Below are 20694 nucleotides of genomic sequence, written 5' to 3'. Positions count from 1 at the left end.
TGGTTTCAGGACAATTTAGCCAGTTAAAGGACTGTCATGGAACCAGCTGCAGCCTCTCACGTATCGGGACAAAAACATGAGTCTTTACTGACAGAGACGGTTAATACCAGCACATCCACCAAAGGAGTCAAAGCATCAGTTACTGACTGTACAATTAAATTACAGTTAATTCAACTTTAATTAACAGTTTTTTGAATGTTAAAAAACAATAAAATACATTTTTTAAACAATTGTAAAGTTTTTTTTTTAATCAGTAGTTACTTTTAATTGAATTTGATATAGAGGAACTACACAGTCTTTATCAACCCTTTACAAAGCATTAAAAACATCACTTTCTACTTTACAATAAACAACTAAAGCATTCAATAGTTGTTAACCTTGGGATAACTAATGCGTAATTAACTAATAATTTACTGTTTATTAATAAGGTGTAAGTGAATTTTGTTGCGCCACGTTTGTATGAGCGCAACTTTTTAAAAGAGGTGAAGCTGAGCCCTCCGGTGAGAGGGAGCTTGTTTGTGCAGCAGGTTTTTTTTTATTTTTTTATTTTTATGAACTGATCTGGGATCCGTCTGCCGGCCCTGGGAAGCGCAGATATCCCCCAAGGAGGAGGGACGTTGTTTTTGTAAGCGAGACGCCCGTCATTCAAAATCCGAGCCAATGAGACCGAGAGCAGGCGTGAAACTGTACACTGCAAGAAATGTCCACGAAGACGGGCTGCTGCCTGAGGCCCCCCCCCCCCGGATGAACTTGATGGTGACAGCTCCTCCGTGTGGTTTGTGCACACACTGAAAAGATTTGTAGTATCGTTTATTTCGGACTGGACTGGTCTGCTCTGGAGAGCCTGTGAAGACGTGACGCGTCAAAAAACAAAACAAAACAAAACAAAACAAACAACTGGAGGGAGGGCAGAGCTGATCATTCGCGCAGTTCTTAATTAAACGCGACAGCAGCAGCGGCGCACCCGCAGCAGATTCAACAGTCCCCGCTGCTCAACTGCACGGACGACCATTTTTTGCAGCGTGCCTCGGCTGGCACAGTAGGAGGGAGGAAGGGAGGGAGGGAGAGAGAGAGAGAGGGATTTGAAGGAAGGGGGGGTGGAGGGTTGGAGGAGGGGGGCTGGTCCGGGAGAGCATGGCCGCAGGAGCCACAGCGCTGCTGACTTGGTTTGGTTCCTCCACATCGATAAGAGCGCTTCTCGTGCCGCTCGTCAGGGGACATTTAACCCGGAGATTGTGTGCGTTTACGCGCGGCGGAGAGGTTAGATTTACTGCGTGTGCTGTTGTTGTTTCTGCGCAGGGCAGCTGCGGGGATCAGCCGGAGCTGAAGCTGCTGGTTTGAGTCTCTCTCTCTTTTTTTTTTTCTTTATGCGATCCCGAGGAGAGACCCCTGAGCTGGAGAGCACTGACGGCACGGGGACTGTGTTCCTGCCCTTTATATCTTCGCATCTTGGAACATCAACTCTCTGTTGTTTTTCGGTCTTTATTCCACTGCGCACGCAGCAGCGTTGTTGGCTCCTCTCTGGGAAATTCAACGCGAGTTGGGGAAACTGTTCGCGGAGTTGAGCCGGAGGAAGACTGCTCGTGTCTCCAGCAGATATTCAGTGGATTTTCATCTACTTTGAACAGAACCGTCTCTAAGTCAAGCGGGTGACGAGTGAGCGTTTGGTGCAAAGTCATTGATCTGACTGTCAACTCGCGGACCGAACAAGACAAGAGGAGACGGACATTTGCGCTTTGATTGTATCGGAGACACAGAGGAGCGAGCGACATCTGTGCGGGAATTAAAAAAAAAAAAAAGCCCAAAGTGGGCTCTCATCCCGTCTCCTTCAACTGCAGCCACATCCACCAGAACCTCTGAACCTGAGCCGGAGGGAGGACTGTAATCAGTTTGGCTTCATCGGAGTTCCAGAGCAAACAGCATGCCGCAGGTGGAAATGATCCTCTTCCTCATCCTCATCATTGGGATGTGTGTGTACGGCCAGGACCCGGCGTCCAAGGTGGTGTCCGACCGCTATGCAGTCTACTGGAACCGGACCAACCCGAGGTGAGTAACCCGCCTTCCACGCTCCGGCTCTCTCGCAGGGACGCACCGGCACGCAGGGCTTCCTCCGCCCGCAGCAGGCGGCGGGCTACACCCTGACGCTGCCCGGTTGAAGCTGCACTCTGACCGGCTTACTGTAGTTCAGTGACTGGATGTTCAGTCTTTACACTGTGACCCCAGTCTGAGGCATCACAGGCGCGAAACATGCAAAGCAAATCACTTTTTTTCGTTGTTTCACAAAACCTCATTTAAAATATCTTTCAATTTAAAAACGAACCTGTTCTGACATCACTTGTAACAACGATTATCATGAAATGACATTTTATTTCAATTACCTACATGATGAACTCCTCTCCGGCACACACACGCTTTGATACCTGGAGCGTTTTCTAGGTTCAGTCCTGACTACAACCATTATTTGCCGTCTTGGCTGATGGATCGTTGTTGTGATTACAGTTTGATAATCCTCCACATCTGAATCATCTCTGTAGCAAACCGTGCGCACCGAGCAGCATCCATCATCCCTGGCAGAGGGACAACAAGGCATATATTCACACGGGCTGTCCGCTATTACGCACCATTACGCGCTATTACGCACTAATGCTCGGCTCGAAAAAGTGCAACACACACGGGGAGTAAAACGAGCGCTGCCGGAAGGGAAACGTGCTCGGCTTCGCTGAGGTAACGCTGAGTGTGTAGTGAAGTCTGCTGCTATCGATTGGAATTGACAGATTTGTTTTGTGTGCCGAACGGAGACTCGTCCTTTGAGACCACGAGATTTCTTCGTCGTGTTAGGAGTTTATGTGATTTATTATTCATCCGAGTATCAAAGTCACGCGCTGCTTTGCTCAGAAAGTGCTGATGGAGTCGTGCTGGGTGCAGCTGAAAAACTTAAAAGTTGCTTCCTGGGTTTTAATTAATGCAAGTTTGACCAAAAGGTCTTTTTTTTCTTCCACATGAGCTCAGAATATTCTAGCTGGAGCTACAAAGTGACATTTCTCTTCCTCAACACCCTCCTGTGTGTCAGGGCACCTCCCTCAGTGACTCAGTGTGCCTCACTCCTGGCACTGATATAATGACTGTGTGTCACTTTGTTTTAGTAGGACAGGAGTACTTTCACCTCTGTCTGGTACTGACTGCCGAACGGTTTCGCCGTGAGTCAAAGAAAATATTATATCAACATTTGCTCGGGAACAAGAAACTGGTTTGCTGAGGCTTCAGAGGAGCTGAGCTGAAACGAATGCAAATGTGATGGTGGCATCAAAGGGCCGATGGAGTTTCTGCTCCGCTAACAGACAGATATCTGATAACAGCTTTCTGTCCCACTCAGGCTGCAGGTTGTTTGTGTGAGTGTATGTGTGTGTGTGTGTGTGTGTGTGTTTGTGTGTGTGTGTGTGTGTGTGTGTGTGTGTGTTTGCTTCTCTTGGCCTTCAAACAGTTCCCAAGTCTGGTTTCTTGGTTGCCATGCTCCCCCGTCCAAGTGCCCCCCCTCCCCGCGCCTTCCACCCTCTCTGCTCCCCCCTCCCGGCCCACGCTGGGGCGGACAATACGGGGGTACACAGGGGTATTTCAGCTGCGGCCAAGGCACAGCGTGATGCTCCGTCTTGTGAGAGATCCACACATGCTGAGGTCACACACTTGGTAGTAACCAGGCGAGTTGCGGGTTAAGCAGCACAGAGGAGACCGTTGTCAGGGTCAAAACCGGGGCAGTACCGCCGGCCATGGGGCCCGGTGACGGCCCCGGCACGGCACCCCGCCTGGGCTTTGTCTCTGCAGAATGGGGGCTAAATAAATGAGTAACTCTAAATGACTGTCTCCTTTTCTCATTCATGACTTTAATCTAAACCTGACCCGGGCTGTATAATGTAAGAGAGGGCTGTGCTTAAAGCCTGGGGGCCCCCTGACCCTCAGCAGAACCCTACAGTATTCCACACAAGCTCGCGGGCCCCGGATCCCTGCTGTTTAATGTAACCATGCTCAGTATTGGAGCTCTGGGAACCTGCTGCGGTACAGTCCCAACTTCCAGATGAGCTTTCTTACCCCCCTCCTCTGCCTCCTCCGCTGCATATTTGACCAAAGTGGGGAAAAATGGCATCCGGAGCAGCAGTCCATACTCAGCCATTCATGAAATCCCCTACAGGAGCAGTGGAATTGAAATGGGAAGTGAGTCGTGAAAAATGGAAATGCGATGACATTTTCATGTTTTCCTATTGTTTCAATAGGGCCGAGAGGAGGCTGCCTGTAATTTAGATAAACGCACGTCGGTGTTTGCCGCGCTTTCATCTCAGGGGAAACATCTTCCCCGGTGCTGATGCTTGTTGCTGATTAGGCTCAGAAGAGCAGGACTACGAGCGGAGGAGGGAGGAGGGATTTACGACCCCGAGGACGGTTCAGCCTCGCCTGGAGTTTGCAAAGCTCCTACAGTGACAGCGAGTAGCCGTGCACGTATAAGCTACTTAATGAAATTAAATGCAACTCCAGTATCAGGGAGCCTCGTTCCAGAGAAACGGCAGAGACGCAACTGATCTTACGACTCTTAGTTGTTTTTCTTTTTTTTTTTGAATGTCCCTCAAAAAGGCTTCAGATCATCGTACCATTTTTGCCTTCATCAGTCAGACGTACTTAGGTGGGTGTCGAGGCTGCAGCGAATTGTTTTGCATTGTTCTCTCTGCTCAGAGTCAGTCCATTAGTCAGGGGAGGATGTGTGCACAAACCCTGCACACAGCGAGGTTTGGAAAGTCTGGGAATGCTCCTAATTTGGGTATAACATGAAAAAATGAAAGCATTTCACAAAAAATACTGTTGCGACTCCTTTTAGTTGTCGACCCGGGGTGGATTCAGACAGGCAGGGAATGAAAAGCCCTGTGTAGCGGCGGGACCACAGTTCCCTTTTCATGTCGACAGGTATTGATAGCATTGTCTCCAGCTTTATAAGCTTTAAGTACTTGGTTCCACTCGGATTTATTGGCGTTAATAAATTATTGCTTAATGTTTTGCAAAGCCAGTTGTCAAAACAACTCTTTTGTGGCCAAGTTGTGATGGAGTGGACCTCCTCAATGGACAAGTGCACCGCCTGCCGTCTGCGACAGGGCTGCAGAACCGGCAGACCAAACCCGTTTATTAACATATTCGTGACATTTACGAGCGCAGCACTGATGCAGTATTGCAGTAGATGAACCCTTATCGATGATTTAAGCAGATTTTTTTCCTGCATGTTGGAAATATAGAAACGCAGCAGATAGGGCGTAGTTTCAGATGTCGTGATGAATGAGTAATGAAGACTGATGTGTGAATGCTGTCTCCCCGTCACAGTGACAGGGCACTATTAGCAGGATAATCAGGTTAACAAGTTGTAACAAGTGATTAATAAATAATTCACAAATGCTTTGTAGGGGAAAGGTTGCGGCAGAGTTAGCTAGATGCTAATGTCTGATGTAGCATTCATAGCTGATTCATTAACCAAGATTCAACATCAGTTATAATTGATAAACCCTTTATAAAGGAGGAAGTCTGATTAGAACATAAGATTGAAATGGTAGTTAATAAATGTGTTTTAGTAGGGGATCAATCCTAAGTGGGAGCTTCTTGTAGATCTTTTAAGTATTAATAACTGAGTAATAATCATTAATAAAACATTAGTTACAACCTATAAACCCCTTTGTCAAGGAACCCTTGTTAGAAAGTGTTAAAAAAGTAGCTAATAGATGGATTTTAGTACAGACTTGGTCCTTAGCAATAGCTTATTACAGATCTGTTTAGCATTAACAATAATGTGATAATAATTAATAAAGCATAGAAACCATTTGTAATGAAAGTAAATATTGAAAACTAGTTAACTGTATTTAAGTATTACATTGTCCTGAGTAATAGGCTGTAAAACATTTATTAGGTATTAACTGATGTTAAGCATTAGTTACAACTCTTAAACCCTTTATAATGGAACCCTAATAAGAAAGTCAGAAAGTAGTTAATAAATGGATTTAAGTCCGAACACCTCCAGTCCTCAGTAATGTGCAGTCTGATTTGATTATTATTTATAAAACATTAGTTACATTTAATAAACTCAGTCTAAAGTATGCCTGATTAGATTAGACAGATTAAAGAGAAACCGAAAACATGATCAGTAAGTGTTATTAACACGTGCATTTTCCATTGTTAAAGTCAGCAATTACATCTGATAAAACATGATTAAAGTCATGAGTTGCAGCTTATAAATCGTGCACAGCTTATGTTTCATGAGAAAGTGGCACCGGGGCACAAACATCCCAGCGAAGACGAGAAACTCGAAAGCCAGAAAATAAAAAGCCGCCGTGGAAAAGCTCGTGTAAGAAAAATGAGTCACAGATGTTCCCTGTCAGCTTCGCCGTCTGTGTCGGTAACCAATGATGGAATAAAGTGTATGAGTGGGGTATTTACTGCTGCTCTGACAAGGAGCTATTAGCGAATTCCCTGCTCACCAGCTATTTAGCTGCTTCATTAAAACCCACCCGGGTCCATATGGTCCGCACGCAGGCGTTGCCGTGGCCCAAGGTGTTTATTTGTTGCTGATAGGTGGGATCAACGGAGAATCAGGGCCGAGTTCCGTCCCTAATCTCTCAAGCTGTTTGTGTCTCGGACGCCATGGAAACTGATACCCCTCGTCATCAAAGAACCTCATTGGGTGGGACTAACGACCTGACAGCTGGGGAGAGAGGGATTCCAGTGTTCGGGGAGAGCACTGTCACCCCAGGGGGGCTTCCTTTAATCCCTGATAATGTCCATCCAAAGCCTTTCCCCAACAGATGCAACATATTTCTCTTTAAGACAATCAAAGAATGGCCTCAGTGTTGGGTGGAGGTGTGGTTATCGACTTAGAACACTCTCTGATGATCGAAATGCTCTTTTTCCCTCTCAGCTCACGGACACACCGTTATTTTTGGTCGAGGCGATACATCAGAAGCGGGAGTTCGCTCCTCGACTTGACACTTTGCGCACTTTCTCATAGCGGAATGACCGCCGCTATTTGCTTTTCTTACACCGCTCTCCTTTTAATCTCCACTTAAAGAAACAATGCTCCATTTTTCACTCGGTGGCGAGCCGATGTTGTGATAGTTTCCCAGTGGCATTGTGAGTTGCCCTGTTTGCATTGTTCCCAGTGTTTACCCTCGCGTTCCCCTCTCAGCCTTCTCCCGGCTCCCTGCCGCTCGGTTCCGCTTGGATTAAAAACGGACACAAAAAGGCAACCACGTCCAAATATTGACTGGGTCTCAGGACCGCAGCCCTCTCCCAGCGCCGGCACAGAGCGCCTGAAAGGCCGCCATTGTTCCGCTCGTACTCAGCGGCCCATAGCCGGCTTTTTAGCTGTGCAGAGAGATGGGCCGAGGGGAAGGAGGAGACGGGAGAGGTGGCTGTGGAGAGTGTGCATAAGTGATCTGAGGTGGGGCGGGGGGTGGGGGTGGGGGAGTTATAGCTGGAGGGACAGCACAGTTTCGGGGGTGAGAGAAACTTCCGCATTAGAGGCCAGAGGCTGCGGCGGGGGAACAGTGTCCAGGCCGCGGAGTCCTGGGGTGGGGTCAGAACCCGTGTTTCCACCCCGAGGAAGTGTCAATCTCAAAAGGCATCAAAGAGAGCTGACTGAATGTGATTTCCTGTCGGGAGGGTTCAGAAGCTATCAATAAAGTGAGGATAAGAGGCTCCTTATCTGAGGTTTACCTTCCATTTTATTACAAAGCTCAGGAGCATTAAGCCTCCTCGCAGCACGTCAGGCTCTCGGCGCATGAAATGAGAGAGCGTCACATCCCAGATAGGAAGTCTCTCTCTCCGTATTCACTCTTTTCTCACGTCGTGTCAGGTCCGCGGCCACTCGGCGCACTCGAATCGGTTGCATCTCACGGAATGGACTTAATAAGACTGAACCTTCAGGTCAATTAAGCTGTGAGTTTCATATGCCGAGCTCTGTGCGGAGGGGGAACAGTTGTCCCGCGGAGGCGCCCATCATTCCTCATGCTCTCTGTGACCCTGCCTGCAGAGAGAAGCTGCCCCGGCCCTCCCTCTACGCTGTGTCTAATAAGGCGAGGCCCTCAGGCTGCCAGGGCCTGATTGACAGGAACTAGTGACGAGGGGTTGCTAATAAGTGTGGAGGCTTTATTGGTTTATGGCAGAACTTCTCACAAGCTGTGGCTCAGCGAATACACTAATCACTGTCTGCAATGCAAGTTGAGGAAAATCTTTCCTTAACAATTTTTTTTGAATATATATATATATATATATATATATATATATATATATATATATATATATATATATATATATATATATATATATATATATTATATATATATATATATATATATATATATATATATATATATATATATATATATATATAATAATTATATATATATATAATAATTTTTTTCCCTAAAAAAGGAGAAAATCATCCCCTGCAGCACACCACAGTTACTTCAGATTTCAATAGATGTCGGCTCATTTCAAGAGTTTTTCTAGAATGCGGTGCCTGCGTCTTGGGAATAAGGTAAATTACTGAACCCAGAGCAAGAAAAATCACCTCTGAGTCTAAAAAATGTAACTTAACCTCAAACCCGTGTTTCGTTACATCGCACCTCGTTTCAAGAACCTTTCAAAAACCCAGTGTCAGTGTCTTGGAAGAAGGCAGAATCATCTAAACTGCTCCGGCATATTCAAGAAAAGCCGCACTCGAATGTAGAAATGATTCCTGATATAATAGGTGAAGAAATCTGCCGACGTGAAGTGAGATTATTTCAGTTAGATTCCGATAGAGGTCGACTTATAACGAGAATTTTCCAGAGCTGATCGTCAGTGTCGTGAAAGAAGACACTTGAGAATAAAAAAACAAACTGCTGCAGTAGAATCAAGAAAAATCTCATGCTTCACGCTAGAAAATTCTGCTGCTGAGAAAATCTGCCCGTGCAGCACAGTAACACACAGCAGCCTGCGCTGGAATACAAATCAAAGTGCTTCAAGAACCCTATGGAACAGACTGCCCTGTCGATTTAGAACATTCAAATATGTTTAAATCAGAAATATCTTCTTGCACAGCGTGGTATCATCTCAGACTCCAGAAGTGGATGTTGGGATGTTGAAATAAGTCAGATTTAGGTAAATCGTAGCCCTAGAATTCCTTTTTGTTCGGGAAAATAACGAACACTGTCCCGAGAATCCTTCTGAAATCATTGTTGTCCTGACAGAAGACAGAATGAGGTCAACTGCTGCCATAGAACCACAAAAAAATCCCACTTGAATCAAGAAAATTTGAGAAACAGCCCGACCACGCAGCATGGAATCTCAAACCTTTCTTCATCAAAAATCAACCTGTTTTGAAAAAAAATAGTTCGTACTGAGTGTTGGGATCTTGAAAGAAGACAGAAAAAGTCACATTTCTGAATTAGGATCGCGAAAAATCACCCTTAAATCTGGAAAATAGCGCTCACTAGTGAAAGTATTTGCTCATGCGGCACAATAACGTCAACCTGTTTGAAACATTCATTGATCCTGTTTCAAGACTCTTCAGTCGGATCATTTTGGCCTGTTTCTGTTGACTTGTTTCAGAATTATCCTTTTCTAGAATGGACGTCAGTAGCATAAAAGAAGAGAGGACAAGCACAGAATTATTTTTTTCAGTGAGACTACCTAAAGAAAAGCTACGTATTCATGACTGTTTTAACCTGTTTCAAGTACTGTTGTTATCTTGAAAGAGGACAAACAGAATAAGGGAGGTTCAACATTTAAATCTAGAGAATTAAGCTTAACTTAACTATCTCAACCTGTTTTCATTACAAATCAACTTGTTTGAAGATACATTCACTGCTAGTGTCAGTATCTTGGAGAGAATATGCCACATCACAGCATCAGGAGACATAAATGTACCAATTCTACAGGTGAAGCAATTGAATTCCAATATAAGTCAACTTGAAGAATTTCCCAGATTTGATTCTCGGTATCTTGACAGCAGATGCAGTACGATTATACACCAAACATGTGGGTGGACCAGTGCTGGAAACACACTGAAATAATATTTCTCTACCGTTAGATTTGTGTTACTTGTCTAAGAAAACACATGTATTCTTTAATGACTGCACGGTAGACGGCAGTGGCACGATGAGGCCGTGGTGTCGGGATCAGATGCCGTGCGAGCCGGCCCCTCCTGTGTTTGATATGCGCGACAGTCAATGGATTAGCGGGGGGACTCTTCAGGCCTAATCTCGCGGTCTCACTCGGCTGCACAGAGGTTCACTTTTCTGCCGTTTTAATCTCGCTGGGGCTTTTTCTTGTGTGTGCTGTTTAAATGTGAGTGGTGAAATGGCATCCCCTGTGTCTTTGTAGGCACCGGTGAGGGTATTAGCAAAGAGGCTCTCAGGGGCTTAAGAGGTCAGACCTCCCTTTGTGTGGAGACACAAAACACTTCCTGTGGGACCCTTCACCCCTCTCTGTTCTTCCCTCAGAAAGCCAGGCCCTGCCTGACCATTCACATTAATCAGCCTTAGCTCCTAATGACTGCAGTAAAGCTTCTCAAAACTGCTTCCAAAAAAGAACCTAAAGAGCCACTAAGCTGCTAACAGAGCAGCGAGACTGCTGCTGTGTGTAGCGCATCACACAGTATCAGAGATGGCAGGGTGTGTGTCCGGGCCGGCGGTTCCTGGTCTCCTCAACACCGAGAAGTCAGGAAACACGAGGTTTATGAAGTCTGTCGAGACCGGCTGTGCAAACCAGAGTCCAGTGAAGCAGTGCAGGAACTCTGAGGCTGCTTCAAATGCTTTAAATGTGTGCACTGTAAAAATCTGCATCAACTTTTATTGAACCATAAAAGTCTTCATTGTCTTTCTTTTTTTGTTGTTTTTTTGTTTTTTTCTCGACAGCGGTCTGAGAATATTTCAACCTCTTTCCAAAACAAGCGGCCTCGTTTCAAGCACTTTTCCCAGTCGTGAGACATTTTTCCCTTATTTATTTCTCTGGCCTCATCCTCATCGCGTCCTCCGCCGGAGAGCTCTTGAAATGAGCCGATTTGTATTGGAAACAAGATGAAATGAAGTACATGGAGACTTTCTGGGGTCATTATAGACAAAAGGTCTGTAATGATAGTGAGATTTCTGCAGTGCAGGAGTTGGAGGTGCATTTAGTGTCCATTCTTCAAAGTAGAGCAAATAAAAACGATTGAACAGGACCGAGGGAGAGCAGCGCTGTCTCTTACAGGTTCAGATGGTTTCCGAGCAGCTGACTCTCTCGAAGTGTTTATGAAGTTTAACGTAGGACTGAGAACCGTGTGTGGTTTTGACTCGTTAGCTGTGGTGTCAGCAGTTTTATGACACGGCGCTGTGATCCTGACAGGGAGGGCCCCGCCGTCTCTTCTGGTTTTCGGACGAACGGGGCTAACGAGGAAATTGGCACGCGGGCAGATGGAAATCACACACGATCACGGCTGAAACCTAAATTGGCTTGCGATGTGTGCTTGATAAAAAGCAAATGTGATCATTTTGACAGCGAGGGGGCCAAACCTCCGACTAAACGTTTCTGGAACTATATGTGGGTCAGCGCGGCTTTGGAGCGAGGCCCGAAGACAGAAAGTATGCGCGCCTCCTCATCAGGGCAATATTTCCTGATCCTAAATGGCTGCTGACTCTTAGCTTTTTGTGTATCTTGGAAGAAATTAGACAAAGCTGATGTGTGAGAGGATTACTTTTCCAGTCAAGGTTTGTGAATCGTGTGTGATTCACGGGGAACTGAAGCTCCTGGAGCGGGCGCGTAGGACGGCCAGTTTTTCACTCGGCCCCAGAGACAAACCAAAACATCTCCGACGAGGAGAAGTATGCTTCTTGTGGGAGACACCGCTGCCGCCTAATTGCTTTTGTTTCTCCGGTTCAGATGTCTCATGTAATCATTTGGGTATGAGGGTTTGTGTCACGGCGGTGCTTTTGGTCCCACAACAGAGGAGAAGTTTTCGGTTGTTTGCCCGTTTTTTTTTGTTTTTTTTTTCTTTTTCTTTTTCTGACTCCCGCGGCGGAAAAAGGACAAATGTTATGTATCTGCGTGTGAAGAGCAGTTGTTGTTTCATGAACTTGGTGTGACTTTGCGGGACCTTTCGTGTGGCTCCTCGGTCCGTCGAGACTCGAAGTGTTTCCTCCTGCTGGATTCCAGCACACTTGGTGCTATGGGAGCCATGAAATATTAAAAAAGCCGTTTGTGATCTCACGATAGAGCCCGGACAAACCTTCACACGCAACCCGGAGAAATCCAGGTCAGGACCGCCATGACTTTAATAGAGGGGTCGACATCGCGTCGGCTGCTCTTTCTCCTTTTCACAAATTCTTTCCTGGCCCGCGCTCGTTCTGCTGATGAATGGCTGCGATTAAATTGTTGTTGGTATTTTATCATCGCGCAAGTTGAGTCGCGGGGTCATTAATTGAAATCTCAGACCGCCAGGGCCTGTGCACTTTCCATGGACGTGGCTGACTTCTCCTCCGCTTCGCCCTTTTCTCTGTGGTGTGTGGCGGAGCGCGGAGCTCAGGCAGCCATTTTCCAAAGTCGACTCCATTTTGATTTAAGGAACAAAAAGTAGGTTACCAATCCCGGGATGTCACTGGAGCATTTTTTTTTTTTCCTGATCTTTTTCTGATCCGACACTCCAACAGCTGCAAAAAAAAAAAAAGAAAAAAAAAAACTCCTTCTCGTGAAGTCACTTATGTCTGGGAAACATTCCACACATCATTTTTGTTTGTTATGGAATTTTTCAGGACTGATTTTTCAAAAATGTGAAATTTGAGTTCATTCTCAGTGCACACTTGAAGGATTTTCTGACATTTTTCCTGATTCCAGTGCAGTGAAACACTTTACTCTCTTCACGTTTAAAAAAAGGCGATGCATTCTTTTAAAAAATGCGTGACATTTTTATTGAATTTTACCGGAATGAAGTTGAAATGTGCTTTTTGCACTGATACTTTTTACTAGTATGAATTCAATTGTGGTTTCAGGACTCGTTCATAGCGGGAAATCATGTGATTTCGCTGCAGAGATGATGAAACTTTGCGGGCACTCTTATTGGAACATTTGGCATTCTCTGTACAAGTACACTGCAAAAAAAAAAAAAAAAAAAGTCCACTTCAACAAACATTCAGAGTATTCAGTTATCATGCATCAAAGAAAAAAACAATCTGGCAAAGTGACTTGATGACAAGATTCCCTGAACGTATCCTGTAAATCAGGCCTCTGCGGGGCACAGTGCCTTCCTAAAACCAGTCGAGAAGAGTCGATGTGAGCCATCAAACTTCACATATTCAAGTTCAGAAGTTAATGAGACACCTGCTGAGCTGTGTTTGTCTTTCCTAGCTTTGATTGAAGCCACCCAGTTCTGTCTTAGCTGACGTTTTAGATATGACATGTTGTTTTTCTTGTAAGCAATGTGACAAATTTAACTAGGATGAGAAAAAAAAAGTAAGATTTGGTGATTTGGGACGAAGGTTTTTGGCCTTTGTTGAGCTGTTGTTGTCCATCTTGCAGCCTGATTGACCCACTAACGCGATGATGATACAATGATGCTGTTTGTTTATGCACAGACCCGTTGGTGTGTGCCGCCCTATAGAGCGGGCACGTTGGCTCCCGTATCACTGGCTGCGGCAGCAGCACGGTGGGAACACGCGGGCAGACGCTGCGAGCGCTCGCGCTGATGATCCCCTTTTATGTCTTGGCTCCATCAGGGCCCTGAGTTATTCTAGTGCATAATTGATGGAGGAGTTAGAATAGCAGAAGTAATGCGATGAGAGGGTGCAGCCAAGCGGAGCGAGGGATCGCGTGCGTGGGGCTGCAAACATTGCAGGGGACGAGAGGAGGGCATCTGGCGTAACAGGTCCCAGCGCTGAGTCGACACAGAATATGTCACCGCCTCAGCCAATCCCTGCTCTCCCCTTCCCCGCCAATCAGATGCCTCCACTTGAGCGGAGTACTACGCTCTCATGAATCGGAGACTCTTTGGTTATCAGAGCTCTTGTCGGCTTCTGCTCCTTCTCATTTGTGATAATAACGCTTCGAGTTGGTTCTGATGTATAATTGAGATAATTGCATTTTGCCGGGGCTTCCTCTGTGGCTGCAGAGGAATGTTGCGAAGCACCTCGGGGTAGTTTTTTTTTCCCCCTCAGAAAGCATTCTTTTGTCCCCGTGGTGGACTCTGAAGTCGACTTTGCGGTATCAGCAGTGACAAGGCGGATATCACACCTAGACGAGCACCTACAAAGACGAACTAATGGCCCAGCAAGCCCGCATTGTCCGCTGAACAAAAGGGACGAGGTCACAGATAACCTGCCCCGTCCTGCTTCAAAGAGACTCGTGAACTCTGAGGGGACAAATAAAAAACAGGAGAGGAGGCGGGTGTCACCCTCCGACCTCGCCCAGAGTTTCAGTCTGATTTCACGTCCAAGTCGTTAAAGAAAATGGCTGAAAGTAAAGGTGCTCTGGGTAGAGTTGGAAACAAAGTTGAAACTAAAAAGCATAATTTACAATATCTGATAGGTAAGATAACACATGCTCACACACATATATTCCTTCACTGAATAAACAAGCCGTCCTTGAAGGAGAATAAGGTCACCAGAACACTGTTTGAAGCTAGAAAGGCGGCAGGGTCCGCCACATATAAACAGAGTTAAACAGAATGAAACAGTGTAGTCCTTTAGGGTCAGTTTGCTTATTCAGGCTATCCAGCCATTATTTTTTTATCTTCTTATTAAAATTTCCTCTACAAAGTACACAGTGCACCTTTAATGTTGACGGGGAAACAAAAAAATTACACAAAAAATGTTCGATCCCTGCAAAAAATACACGCGTGTGAAGAATTTTGCCGGAAAATTAAAAGAATATAAGAAAATGAAACACAAAAATCTAATAAGAAAAAGAAATAGAGAATTAGGTAGTACGTAATGTAAATAGGCATTATTTGTATTTTATTATTTACCAGATAAATCTCATTTGATTTCTTTTTATTTGATCGCTTTTCAGTGGTAACAATTTGTTCAAATTTACAACAAAGAGTGATTTAAAAAAAAAAAAAAAAGAAAAGCAAATAAATAACAAAGAGCCACTTTAAGAAGTCATTTAATCTCATGCTGATTAAATTTAAGTTAAGAAAATTACTTTTTAATCTAGAAAATGCTTTAAACATGTTCATTTGTCCTGGAAAGTGAAGTAATTTTCGCCCATTAGCAGATTATTTTCACATGCTTTTTAGAAAATAAAGTTTGGAATTCAAACAAATTGGAAAATGTTTTAGTTTGTTGTTGCACTGTAACAACCACACATTCGAACACGTGCTGAAATAATTCATTCAGTGTGTTATTGCACCGACCATATGACTCCAACCTACAGTGTTTGTTGTGTATCAGTTTTATATGCTGTGTCTTAAAAATGCAAAATGAAGGTTGGAGCCAGCTAATGGGAATTTATTGTAATTTCACGGGCAGTGAAAGTGTTCTTTTAATTATCCGGCGTCCGGGGTAATGAAGACAGTAAGTTGTGCAGAGTTTTGTGTGTGGCGGTGCAGACAGTAGCTGCAGCCTGAAGCCGGCTCTGAGGCACGGACCTGTCCAGCGGAGCACTTAGAGGCCAGTGGACCGGGACTGTGCCTATTAAGATCATAAAATCACGCTCATAAAGATGTTTTATTTGTTTCCTGAGTGTGCCGGCTGCTTAGGTTTCCATCAGAACTTTTAATGGCTCCGTGCTCATATTTCTGTCTCTGGATGGAGGTGACTATTAAGTTTTAGTGGACTTTTGTAAGTAGCAGAAGCCTGGTCACTAAAAGTTCACTAATTATTTTTTTTTCCTTTTTTTTCCGTTATTGGACGTTTATGTTTGCTTTTTAACTGCAGTTTGGGACATTAGAAGGAATATCTCTGTTCTGTAGGCTGATTTTATGGTGTTACAATCTCAGCATCACAGGAAAAACACATTCAAATGCAAAAACAATTTATTTCTGTTTCTATTTAAAGGGGCCCTACGTAGTTTTACGAGAAGAAATTCAACCTCGGAATTGGATTTGTATTCATTACTCATTAAGAAAAAACACAAAAATGTGAACTATTATACAGTTATTATTTGTACTTTTATTTATACAATTATTATTTTTCAAAGGTGAATAAACAAGCTGTTCTCAGAGGGACATATGGTCCCAGAACACAGTTTGAAGCTAGAAAGGTGGCAGGGTCCGCCACATATAAAGCAAGTAAAACAGTATAAATTGTGCTGTCCTTTAAGGTCAGCTTGTTTAGTCAGTTTATTCAGTCACAAAAACAAAGCGCATGTTTATTTAGTTTAGGCAAAAAAAAAAAAAAAAAATCAGTCAGTGAAGATCTTTATCTTGTAATTAAAATTTCTTCCCCAAAACTACATAGTGCACCTTTGAATCATTTGAATCATCGATGTTCAGTGAACTCCACAAAAGTTTTAGCGATATAACCAGATCATTTTTGTTTGCATCTATGCAGATAATCTATTATTATTTATATATTATGGCTTATAGTGAGTTCTTTAATCGTGTTATTTTGATTCAAATTGGTTTTTAACCATTTTCTTAAATACAAAAATTATTTGTTTTATACCAAATTTAAATTTAATTTCAAATTCAAATTACATTTTTTTTTTAACATTGTAATTTTAGGTCTTTTAGGTCCTGCTTTTCTTTAGAAGTAAAATATACACCACATGCAAAAATATTCTTATTTTGTTTATCACAAATGTATTCATATGTAGTATCCAGTATGAATATGCCTATATTATTTGTATTTATGTTTGCTCAGTATGTGCATATATTGCATTTGTGAGAATATTTGGTATTTCCAGTGTGTAACACGACGTTACAGTTGAACGTAGCTCGACCCACAGTGAACAGGACCTAGCATGTCGTGTCCAAGCAGCATTTCCACAGTGAGAAATAATATTACAAAAAAAAAATCACTTCAAATGAACAGATTTTATATCTGTTGTAATTTTATTTATAAATTTTCACTTTTTCAATGAGAGATTTTTGCCATCGACACCATAGCTCTTTAGAATTAATCTGATATTAAGCCTTGTGACCGCTGTTGTGCCAAAAAAATAAAAAGAATCTTTTCAAAGGCGAGCTGGTCTTAGCGGGGCTCAACCTCGCTTAGATGCAGCCATGTGTCGCTGGCGCTGGGTCCCACTTCTGTCACTTTGCCTCAGTTTCAGTTATTTGAACCTGTCTGATTATAGGCCGGAATAAAAGGGAAGAATTGATCGGAGAAGAAGAAGAAGAAGGAAAAAAAAAAGAAATGGGCCTGAAAGTGTGGATGTTGAAGTCCTGTGACTGCTCCTGTGGGTCACATGGTCCCTTCCAGAAGTAGCGCTGGCGAGGTCTAGACACGCGATACACAGGGGGGTTAGAGAAACACGCCGGCTAAGACGTCACACACATTTACCATCCACCAAGCCACTCCTGTATGGAGGCAGGCCTGTTCTAAATTTTGCCCAGCAACCCAGCAGTGTAGTGGGAGATGTGGTGCTATGGCGCAGCACTGCTGTTTGACATGCTGTTTGACTTTTCCAATCAGAAGTCACATTATTTTCTGATTGTTTTTAAAACCCAGCGAAGACTCGGCGCGGGTTTAAAGTTTGTGTTGAGGCGATTAAACTGGTTTTAATCATTATTCCTGTTGAATTAAGAGCTTGAGGAGCGACTCTGGAGGGCGAAGCACCAGCTGAGAGGTCAATTTTTTTTACATTTGGTGATATCACGTCCTTTGGAGCCCGAAATTTTAAAATTAGGTTACAAATCCTTCACACTACAGTGAAAATGGATAAATATGCTAATTTCCCCCATCACCCCACCCAGAGAAAAAAAACCCAAAATCAGGGGTGTGTCCTCGTAGAAAGTCACCAATCAGGATTAACCCATTGCCCCGCGGCAGCCAATGAGCCGCGGAGCAGCCGTGCCTTCATTGGCCCGTTGAGCACAGATAACCAAAACTGTGCCAGATACACCAGGGTAGAAATAACCCAGAATTCCTGTTGCCTGAAGGGAGCAAAGCTCTTAATGCAGCATGCTGAAGTCACGCTGCAGCAGCCTGCTGCTTTCTGGGGGATGTAAAGTGAAATGCCAACAACTATCTGAATAAATCACTATCTGTATCGTATCTATTCTTTGTGGCAAGGACACACACACACACACACACGCACTGTTGCAGAGGCGGCCACTGTATAAATGTTAGAAGGTTACAGGGAGCTGAGTTTGCTTTCTCTTTCATGCTTCGTGCTTGCTCATTATCCCTTCCAGTGTGTATCATGTCTCTCTATCTTTCCTTTCAAGGAAGCTCAGGCCTTTTAGCCTCAGAAGCTACTCACATACAGCTCCATACAAAACCTAGCTTGTTAACTTTACATTCACTGGTTTTGTTTAAGCAGAGTCTCCCTGATCCCACCCCCGAAATTTAAGTATTCGTGATCATCCTCAAATTTCTTACAGCATCACAAAATCCCAAACTCTTACTTCATCTAGCTAATATTCTGATCCCCGAGCTGTGTCATTTTTAATATCATATGCAGTTTTTATGTGGTCCCCACCCGACATACTGTATGTCCAGGCTCTCACAAATCCCCCAAATTTGACATAAATGCTCCTAAAGTTTTATATGTGGAATGCTTCCAAAGCACCAAACAGCCACAACATTTTTTAGGAAACCAATGAAAGTGTAACCTGTAACACATTTGCTATAGGGCCTACAACACAGTCTTGGCATTATCACAGATGATGGGACAGTGCACTCAAATTCCTCAAATTTGGTTTAGAGTCAGGAAAAGGTGCTATTTCAGATAACTGCTAAATGTTTCACAGGGTCAGAATCCGACGTAACATTTGGTTCAGCTGCCCGAAATTTGTTATAATTACAAAAAGGCCACAAAATGATACTGTAGTTCATGCAAATCACCTACATTTTGTGCAGTGTCCTTAAAATGAACCATTTGTGGTAACTGCTGCAATGCTTTACCACAGATTGTATCCTCACATTTGTAATTGGGCTTACATTTTTTTTTTTTGTCAATTTGATCTAGTGTGCCTGAAATGTGTTTTTTTTGTAAGCGGACTACATTCACATAGCGCCTCTCTGGTCTTAGCGACCACTCAAAGAGCTTAACAGCACAAGTCAGCATTCACCCACTCACACACACACACACACACACACACACATTCATACACCGGTGACAGAGGATAGCAAATTTATGATAATCCCAATTTTTTATGGTGTCAGAATACCAGATTTGGTGAAGCAGCTGCCAAATTTGTGTTATTATTATTACAGAATTTCCCAGGTCGGGGCCCGCAAACACTTTCTTTTGCCTGGGCCAAAAAATATGTTTTCATGCAAACAGATCCCCTGTTTAAATTATTTGTGATACAAAATTTGACCAAAACGCCACAAAATTTGGCGTAGAATGCAACATTTATATTGGAAGGGCCAACATTTTTTTGCGTTTAAAATATGTCGTATTCTTAGGCTGTTACAAATATGTCATGTTTTCATAAAATCATTTTTACAGGACCGGATAAACGCGACATATAGGAGAACGCCCTTAAAATGGGCCGTATCGCCCAGAAATTACAACATGTCTGACAGATGTTGCAGAATTAAACAGTTTATCTTTCATATAATTTGCTTAAAATAGGTAATCAATGAGGGACAGGTAATAGAGAATCCGGGACCACTTTCCCCTACAATCAGGGCCCCCTTTGTGGCCGCGGCGCCCTGAGCTGCTGATCCCGGCGTCCAGATGTTTTTCATCCAGATGCTGACTCCTGCTGCTCTGATATCAGATATGAGGAGGGCGATTAAAGCTTCTCAGACGTTCAACTCTTTGTTCTGCGCCCTGAAAAACATCCACCTTCGCCCCCGACCAGTCAGCTGACTCCTTCGCTCTCCGCCAGTTTTGAGGTGAAGTCACTTCCTCCCATGTCTGCAGCACGCAACCGCCGAGGTCGACGCTTTCTGTCCCGGCCTCGTGGGGACGCGAGCGTTCGCTCGGCCTCCAGACAACACGGCCGCTTTTGGTCTGTTTCTGACCAGTTTTTTTTTTCAGATCCCTCTTTGAAGGGAATAGTTTTGGTTGTGTTCCCTTCGCATTAAAAAGGTTTCACATGCTGCACAGATGAGCGTCGGCGTACTGGGGACTTTAATTTGGCAGTGCGCTCTGTGGGTGCAGACACACGTTTAATCTGCTGTGGAAAATGAGTCTGCAGACTTTGGGGAGACAGCGTGATCGCACACACACACACACACACACACACACACACACACACACACACAGACACACAGATGCTTTTACACACACGCAGGCCACGCATGCCTGCACACACAGGGCGGACGCACACAGATGCAGGCTTGTGAGCGGGGTGTCATATGTTTATCCTGTAAGTCAGCTGTTTGATCATAATTTGTGATTAATCAGCCATGAGAGCTCTGGAATTAAGTGCAGCTTTTCATGTCAGAGTAACTGCAGCCTAATCCGTCTGGCCTTTCCCAAATGCTTTATAGTTGAGCGGAGCAGATGACAGAGCGGGGCTGCCGGCCGCTGGTGCTCTTACAGTGTCACATAACTGGGAAGTCGCAGGTTTTTAGCCCCAGTTGTCTCCCGAGCGCA

The 20694-nt window shown here is 44.1% G+C and overlaps 1 protein-coding gene across 1 annotated transcript in view; it reads left to right on the top strand.

Annotated features, from left to right (window-relative positions):
• The first annotated feature begins 1128 nt into the window (after positions 1-1128).
• The window catches only part of LOC119030380 (ephrin-A5b-like), an 81433-nt gene continuing 61867 nt past the window's right edge, over positions 1129-20694 (top strand). The window contains exon 1 of the mRNA XM_037117909.1: positions 1129-2046. Within this exon, the coding sequence (XP_036973804.1) occupies positions 1922-2046 (125 nt within the window). The 5' untranslated portion in view covers positions 1129-1921. The remainder of the gene's footprint in view (positions 2047-20694) is intronic.

This window comes from Acanthopagrus latus, chromosome 12 (assembly GCF_904848185.1).
Source record: "Acanthopagrus latus isolate v.2019 chromosome 12, fAcaLat1.1, whole genome shotgun sequence".
Classification (NCBI taxonomy): Eukaryota; Metazoa; Chordata; class Actinopteri; order Spariformes; family Sparidae; genus Acanthopagrus; species Acanthopagrus latus.
The sequence above is the reverse complement of the archived record's forward strand: the minus strand, read 5'-3'. Positions and strand labels throughout refer to the sequence as shown.